This window comes from Mya arenaria, chromosome 14, assembly GCF_026914265.1.
Source record: "Mya arenaria isolate MELC-2E11 chromosome 14, ASM2691426v1".
Lineage (NCBI taxonomy): Eukaryota > Metazoa > Mollusca > Bivalvia > Myida > Myidae > Mya > Mya arenaria.
The window spans coordinates 56,650,379-56,659,362 of NC_069135.1; the positions used below are offsets into that span (position 1 = coordinate 56,650,379).

General features: G+C 32.8%; 1 protein-coding gene across 1 annotated transcript; it reads right to left on the reverse strand.

Moving 5' to 3' along the window:
- Window positions 1–2,808: 2,808 nt before the first annotated feature.
- On the reverse strand, window positions 2,809–8,638 carry LOC128217699 (uncharacterized). Its single transcript, XM_052925022.1, has 14 exons — window positions 8,542–8,638; window positions 7,630–7,754; window positions 7,091–7,222; window positions 6,783–6,842; window positions 6,545–6,636; window positions 5,957–6,077; window positions 5,397–5,505; window positions 4,909–4,967; window positions 4,650–4,769; window positions 4,286–4,348; window positions 3,883–3,980; window positions 3,618–3,732; window positions 3,418–3,489; window positions 2,809–2,843 (listed from the first exon to the last, which is right to left on the reverse strand). Exons 3-12 carry the CDS (start codon window positions 7,199–7,201, stop codon window positions 3,723–3,725), a joined length of 843 nt encoding a protein of 280 aa, XP_052780982.1. The 5' UTR covers window positions 7,202–7,222; window positions 7,630–7,754; window positions 8,542–8,638; the 3' UTR covers window positions 2,809–2,843; window positions 3,418–3,489; window positions 3,618–3,722.
- Window positions 8,639–8,984: the final 346 nt, after the last annotated feature.

Genomic DNA, 8,984 nt, shown 5'->3' on the forward strand with positions numbered 1-8,984 from the left:
TTGAAGACAAAGCGAATTAAGTAAAAAGGTGCATGTTGCAATTTGGCTGGTTATTAATCTTAACTGAATTATGGTGTCAATAAACATGCAAAGACTACTTTTTATTCTGACCATCATTTGTGATCCCAGAACACATCACAAACGCTCCAAGCAAGAAATCATTATGGTAATTCCTATGCAGTTTTTGAATAACTAAACAACATTACTCTTACCATTTGCAGAATGGCAATCATTGCTTCCTTCTGCAACACTTTTGACACGTAACACTCTGCCAATCTGTCAGGAAGTGTAATCAACATTAATTTCAGCCAGACAAATCATTTGAAAGAGGAGGCCTAACTTGCATTTTTGATCATTTGATCTTATAGCCGATTTCACAATTTGTTTATCTCCCATCTCAAACCAAGTTTCTATGAGCTTAATTAACCACTCATTTACAAAAGTATATCATATTTGAGTATTTCTTACCCAAACTCTTCATTAAACAAGTTTGCAAACTCCTTGTTCTCAATGCCATCAATAATGTGGTGTTTACTGTAGATTTCCTCTGGACTGAAAATAACAGTGATATAAATTGATGCGTTTAATAGACAAAACCATCAGTCACTGGATAAGGTTTGATAAAAGTAATTTCATACTTTTAAAAGTGTATTGTCAGTCAATCAGATATAATCATGCCATATTACTAATAGGAACAATTCTAAATGATTACAGTATTAACTTTTCCCCAACTTTATTACTGTGATAATTTCACTTATATCATATATAAATATTATGAAATAATTATATACATTAACAAGAGCTGTCACAGAGACAGCGGGCTCGACTATTCTGCAGCTTTTCAGTGTATTAAATGATTGAAAAGTTTTGGTGAAACATGCATGGATCACTGTCACATAAGTTTCAATGCAATACATGATGTGCTGAGATATTTACATAAATGTATTTACATGGAATATTGTAACCAGAATATTTTAGTCTAGTTTTAAGTTGGGTGGTTGAACACCATTGTATAAAGTCTTAATGCAATACCTCAAGTAATTGTTGAGATATTAACCTTTGTGTGCCTACACGTAAAACCTTAACCAGAATATCTTAGTTGACTATATTACTCAAGGGCAATTAATAACATTTAATGTTAATTAGAGTTATCTTTCTTGGTTAATTCAGTAGGTTTGATTGTTGAGTTACATTGTATCAAGTCTCAATGCAATACCTCGCTGAGATATTAACCTATGTGTGTGAGCAAAACCTTAATCAAGGTGTGATGCCGACGCTTCGGGTGGGTAGTATAGCTCTTCATATCTTTCGAATAGTCAAACTAAAAATAGGATGGCTAACATTGACTTTACTACTAAGCCGTTTGAAAAAAAATTCTTGCTTACTACTTTTTCTTCAGGAAAATTCTGTCAAGGTTTCTTCTTAAAATTATCTGTGCCTGTAAAGAAGTTGACACAGATTTATCGGACATATATAATTCAGAGATTGAAACTTATAACATAGTCTCTGGTTCATAAGAAAACCTTTGCAAAACATAATTATATCCTGTTCTGACTTTAGACTTGTCAATTGTTCATTGTCATAGTGACCTTCAACTTTAAATCTTGGTATAATAATACTGTTACTATAATCAACTTTGTATAATATGTCATACAATTGTTAAATACAAAAACACAAAAACACAAAAAATCAAAAGGACAAATATTTAGTAAATAATTTTTCTTCTTTTGCCCATGTGCTCAAAATGTGAATCATTTCTGAAGACATGACTGCAAGATTTAAAGAAGTGACATACAATGAAATTGTTTTGTGTGCACCATTTGAGGAAAAAACATGTTTAATACTTACATCACCTGAGAACACATTTGCTCCATAATACCGACTGTAAGGCAGATTTCTACATCTCAGGAATGCCTCATGTCTCTTCAGCCATCGAGTTTGACTATAAATGAAATATCTATGTATTAAGAAAGGTAAAAAAATATGTCTGCATATCCATGACTGATTATATTGAAAATTGACAGCAACTGCTATGTGATAAAAAAAACATTGTAGCATTGATGGTCAGACTGTATGCAAACTCTGCACCACAATATTATTATATTCATATGATACAAATGTGTTAAAACTTATATTACTTATGAACTGTAAAGATAAAAACCAATTAGTTAAACTTGCCTTATTTTGTAAGATAATCATGGCTAACTACCATTAATCTCAATAATTTTGTTGACGCATTCTCCATTATTACAATGACTCTTAAGCTGCCTATTAGTCTTATTATAAAAACATTTTTTATATAATTACAGACAACCATTGATCCTTGTATTTTACTGATCTATCCTTTTACAAACTATTTGCAATACCAAAGCTACTGCTACTCAATTGTTTAAATTAACCTTTTTGTTCCCTGTGCATGGATTATCAGCCAACAACGACTGTACCCAGCATGCATCTGAAACATAACAAGTGATTGAGCATTACATATGCAAACATGTACATATATACTCTACTGGTATAATACTTTATAAATATATGTTGTTATATACAGCGCAAACCTCATGTTGTCTCCCTGCACAACATTTCCGTGAAATATTAGTGAAACAAAACACACTTTTAACATATGTATATTACTCTTAAAAATAATAAATTAATAAAAGTTAATTGGTGAGTCATTTTGGTAGTTGTTTACTTATAATACATACTCATGGTTTATAAAGACAATCATCGGGCCCATCATAAACCACCCAATCACTCCAACATTATTTCCACTTCTTTTACTGTATTACCAAAAAAACCCTTACCAGTGACAGAACAACACTTGCATCTATGATGTACCCCTCCTGAAAGATAAAACTAGGGCTAAGATGGTCCAATATGGCTCTACTTAGAGGCAACTTCTCCTTTGTAGAAATATTCAGGTTGCACTTTACACAGTGGATACATTGTTAAAAACAATATTGTACAAGTGTACAAAGAGTAATTTAACAGTGAAAGATACACACCATAAACATTAACTTATTAAAAGCCTGGCAATTAAACAAACATCTGCCTGAATTTCTTCAACATTGAAGCAGTGTTGGTTTATACTTGTTATTTCTCTTAATTGTTAAGACAGCATTAAACAGAAACCAATATTATGTTTTTTTGGTTTTTATTAATTCATTATTGCTTCATTTAAAAGACCGCTCAAAGCTGATATAAATCTACTACGGTATGTTTCTCAGGCAGCTGTGAGTTAGGAAAGTTACAATGGTGAGGGCTAAAACCCACAACCCTTTTAGTGAGAGGCAAACACCCTTACCACTGACAACTCTCAGTTCTCAAATTCGCAACATCTTTTTCAAAAGACTTTACAGACAATATACACTTATATGTGCTCAACAATTCAGTAATAGTCAAAGATATAGTACTTACATCATCACTGAGTCCACCTGATTCGATAAACTCCTTACAGTTATCCACAGGCCAGACCTTGACGACTGCAGTCTGAAGAAGAACAGTAATTCCTCTAAAAATAGAACTATCAACCAGTGTGAAGATGCAACACTAAGTGTTTTATGAACTTATTTTAAATTCAAAGCTGAAACACAAATAATTCCACCGTGTATTATTACCAGACATGCCTCACACCAGAAGGCGGTGGAGCTATCTGCAGGTGTTTCATCTGGATCACGGCCAATGCACCCAGGATGTAACCTTGAACCACATTTATCACAGTCTCAGTATTGTCTGTAAATAATATCATACTGTAATTGAAATACAATTATATAAATCCTAAATCAGTATTCAAAAGCAAAATTCAAAGGTCAGTTGTTTTAACCAATTGAGGGCAATGTTCTGATGTTTTCTGTTTCATTGCTGATATTGTTATGTTTGTACCTTTCATCATGAGGTTCTGTGCATAAACAACATGTTGGCGTCTTTTCTGCCAGCAGTTTTGGGCTTACTGGCTTCTTAGGTCCTCTACTGACTGAATCCTGTCAGATTGGAATACTTTTATTTCAACATACAATGTTGACATACAATGTAGCCTTTAACATGAACTAAAATTTCTGCTTTGTATAACATTTCTGTATTTGAAAAGGTAGTCAGATGGTAATTGGAGTTAAAAAATAATTCTATTAATAATTCTATTATTAATTTAAACTGTAAGACTGAGGAAAGAAGTTCTCTGCAAACTTCTGTACGAGAAATCACATAACAATGTGACATATGAAACACAAATTAATAACAAGATATAGTTTTGACAAACTGTTAAACACTACAAAACACTAAACCTTACATAATCTTGAAAGTTGGATTGGTTTGTGTTGGTAGCCCTCTGTTGTTGCCTTAGTACCCGGGGCTTAAATGTTTACAAATAATAATTAGTGAAGGTATCAGTTTTCCAACAAGCCTTTCCACTTCTACAAGAAGAATGAATTGGGTATTACAAAAAATCGTAACAAAATATGTCTTTATAATGTTTAATACACATTATTAATCATATATGATCAGAGTTTAGTGTAAGGATATCTTGCACCTGAAATATTAACAATATATTCATATTTGCTTAATATGTCCAGCCTCATAAGCTACATAAAGCCAAAACAATGCACCATCAATCTGAACATTGGAAATTACATATTGTAACATTTTATAAATACCCAGTAGTTCATTCTGCACAGAGTGCAGCGAAATCTCTCCCCATCTCCCAGTCTCTCAACATCTGCTTCAACACAGTAATTGGTGAAATGATAGGACCTACCACAATCAGCACATGGAATCTGCAACAGATAGCTATTTACTAGGAAACTTAGGAAAAAAGAAGAAATTAGTGAAGGTACAAATATTCTTCAGCAAAAATTACTTACACAAAAGGACAATTTGGTACATAGGTACATTATTCGAGTTGTATATGATTACCGTTTCAAGATCATCATCCACAGTCATTCCACACTTTGGGCAGCAACCAGTAAGGAACACTAAAAATAATACGACAAAGCAAGTTTTAGGTTTTATCTGGCAAATTCTAACATACAATTTAAATGCATATCTATAACACTAAGTTTGCATTATAAAAAAGGTAATTCTGCAAAAAAAAGTACCACAGTTCTTACAAGTTGCAAAGTTTCAAGTTAAAATCAATTCATTCAAGGAGTTTTAGAGTTTGCTCCAGACTAAAGAAAAATATATAAATAATAGGAATCATAAGAATAATGATAAACACGATACATCTCCATTTCATTTAAAGAAGAGGCATAAATACTACCAGTTCCTAAAGGAAGTTAGAAAGTGTTTTGATCACCTGCATATTATAGGGTGTGTACATACAAATCAACTACAAAGTATGGTGCCTATAGTAATTTGGAATCTCTCAATAGAAATTGAACCTCAACAAATCATTAAAATACCTTCAAATACCATAACCTTCTTCGCCACTTTCCGCCTCATTATGTTGAGATCAGCCAGGGTAATATGTACAAGGCTGTCAGCAGCACCAGTCATGTGTTTCTCAGCAAACTAAACAATGTAAATTTCCAGCAAATTAAATATCAAATGTACAGAACATTATACTTAATATAGAATATTTTAAACAAATCAAGAAACCAACATGTTATTACACAAGATAGAACTTCAACTACAATAATAATGACCCTGGTTTGATCACCTTAGCTTTTCCTTTTTGTAATACAAAACCTGTTGCTTAATTATCAATTCCTATGAAAAACCAATGGTTGTTCCATGGGATAACTTTTAAAAAATCTTTTACTGACTACAATATTAAATCCAGGAGTCACAATACAGCATAATTATAGGAATATACCTATAACCTTTTAAAACAAATTAATAAAAATGTTGTCAGCTTAGATGGCTCACTGATATAAGAGAGTTTGAGAATTGTTTTAAGTTATATTAAATTATGTCATTAAAATCCTAGTTAGTATTAAACCATAGTTGACAAACATCTTACAATCAAACAGAAGATGCCACAGTTAAAACTGTCTGTTTGTGATGCATGTCTCACAAAGGATGATCTCCATTCCCTCTGTATGACATGTTCTGGCTCCCCAGCACATAAAGCAATGTAACCACTGAAACGAGGCATAAAGAAAAGTTCTATGTAAAAGTTAAGTTGCAATGCGACAAAACCAGGAATTCAATGATTGACAGAAGAACTACAGCCTTCATTGGTTGATTCAATTCCTACTGTTTTTATTTCAACTTTTAGTAACTGCAACATTGATCTTGACCCAAACGGAATCCCATCGAAGTCCTCCATTAATTCTTCCTATTTAGCAAGTTTGGTCACAGTATGTCAACCCTAAATAAAGTTATTCAGAACCAACGGTTACAGTGACCATAACCTTGACCATAGGGGCCCCAAAGTCAATCCCATAAAAGTCTAAGAACTATGGTTGTTGGAATAGCTCCTAGAATTTTTTTCATAATGGATTATGTATGCTATATATATGTAAAACTATAAACATTAGCCTATGAAATACATTAAGCAATAATTACAAGGTGCAAATATAAGTGCAAATCAGGTTGAGCTATTTACCACATTGCTTTCTTGATGGTTCCACATTCAAGCACCTCCACCGCCTGTATGGGATTGTAGAAGAACACTTTCTTCTCCTCCACATCCAAAATCTGTAAATGTACAGTAGTCCATAACAGTAACTTAATGTATGGTTACATACTTGAATAAAAATCTGGTATATATTAATGTTTAAGCCTTCCAGAAAACTTGTTGTTGAAGACAACACGAAAACTCCATCTTTCCTGATTAAACTCACCACAAGCGTCCAATGAGCTGCTCTACAGTAGGCACCTACCACGAACATGTACTCATATATCTAAAACGAAATAAGACATTATTTTAAGTTGAGACAAATAAAACAAATGAAAACATTAATGTCTCAAGATTCTGTAAAGTTCATCCATCCGCAACTTGTCATTAGTTGTAAATGGGTTATTTTTTAATAAATTTTGATAAATGTATAGAGAGCTTCTACACCTGAACGGTTTAATGAAAGAAGTTTACAGTGATGAGTAAGTGCAGTTCAAATGCCATAAATTCTCATAGAAACAGAAAAATGCTTACATTTGGTGGGTTCCTTGGGCGGAATGTCTTGTTCATGATCGCGTTCATGGAAATACTGTCGATGTTCAGCATTCTGCCTACTTTGCCCCCAGTCAGCTCCACACACAGCATATGCAAGTATGCATCAATTATCTGTAAAAAGACTGTGGTGTTAGTAAATCAGGATAAGATAATCCAATCAACTTAGACTAATTAAGTACCTCTACAACTCATTGTTGAACAAAATATTATTACATGAAGTACAGGTTGACACTGATCAGGTCTTTACATAGCACAAGAGACATGCTTACTATTTAAATTCTGGTTTTCAACTTTGTCTTGAAATATTTTGCTTAAGAGGGTAAACTTGTTTTCTGTCAACCTTTTCTTCTTGAAGCTCACATCTCCATGGCAATATCTTTTAACATGTTAAATATCATGAAATTTTCTAAATTTAGAATGCAAACAACTCTCTATTATGTTATTTAGACAGTATTTCTCAGACAGCAGCTGACAAATATACATACACCAACTCATTGTTAAGTAATGTATTATCTCACATTGTCAGTCAGCCATTCTGGACTTTGGAGTGAACGAATGTCGGTATCAGTAACAGTCGTTCCATACACCTTTGCCACAGGGATGTCAAAGTCACGAGGAAGATCCCAGAGGAGTTGCACAGCATCTGATATAAATAGTATCAAAGTTATAACCGAAATTGTGTCAGTTCAACACAGTTTTGAGCTTCAACATGGTATCACAACTACCAATAAATATCAAATTAAAATTATGTTTGTCCTCTAAGTCTCAATATTTACAACTCAACTTCCATTCCTTAAATGAACTGCTTTTCGGCAATTGCGTTTATCAATCGATGAACACAACATCTTTGGATATGTTCGGATTGCAAAACAATATACATGAAAAATACTGATACTATTATTGTTTGAATTGTGACAGCAGGTCCCATAAAATATAAATCAACATTTTAGAAAGTATTTTTTTAAATTTTAAATGAATAGTTGCCTTGTAGTGTTTGAATTTTACGTTTAAAAGTGATTTCAAGTGGCTGATCTTTTCCTGCGTTATTGTTACGTCATTTGAGAAAATAACTTCCGGTTACAGTCAGGGCATTATATTTACAGAATGGGTAGGAACGAGTTACTGAAAGGTTTTCTTAAATGAAATGTAGTATTTTTTAAACAATTATTGAATGAAATAATGAACTATTTGTGTAAATATAAGTACTTCGACCCCAAACACTTTCACCAGCCCAATTGCGTTCAAATCCCGATAATGACATCAAGCCCGCAATTCATTCCTTAAATAAAGAATACCTTGCCAGCGTTGTATGAAAAAATGATGCATAACTCATGACACATATATATATGTATCAAACAGTCCTTAAAGCTCATAATTAACTTGTTGTACTTAAGTGATTAAATCTTCAACTCAAAACATTCTTTACTCACGACTATTCTCATCTTCACCAGCTGCAAATTCATTGTGTCTTTCTTCTAAAGGTATAACAACACTTGGCCCTCCAGCAAACAGTGTAAGGGTCAATATTTAAACAAATCAAGGGCTCAAATTCGGATATTCATGAACATTCCTGTAAACTGTCATCTCTCTACCTAATATCACTTTTAATAGTTAATAGTTATGCCAGACCCAAAACCAATGCTTCATTCAGATCTACCTGTCATAGAAAAGATGTTCTCTTCATTTAAATCCAATCTCTGATGTGGTAGTTGTTTACTCTTAGATATTATATATTCTAATGGGGACAAGCTGACAATCAATACTTATAATAATAAATTTCAATTTATTTATAGACTTTTTTTAAAAGGCACTATAGTCGGGCAAGAACAGTCTTCTGCATCAGCCTCTGATAACATATTCAATGCAAAAACAA

What these genes read in the sequence shown, in the direction of transcription:
- LOC128217699 (XM_052925022.1), bottom strand. Translation starts at nt 7,201, where the DNA reads ATGCTGTGTGTGGAGCTGACTGGGGGCAAAGTAGGCAGAATGCTGAAC. An exon ending in GTGGCATCTTCTGTTTGATT is followed by an intron (nt 5,506 to 5,956) that starts GTAAGATGTTTG and finishes TACATTGTTTAG; the next exon opens with TTTGCTGAGAAACACATGAC. An exon ending in AATCCAACTTTCAAGATTAT is followed by an intron (nt 3,981 to 4,285) that starts GTAAGGTTTAGT and finishes CCAATCTGACAG; the next exon opens with GATTCAGTCAGTAGAGGACC.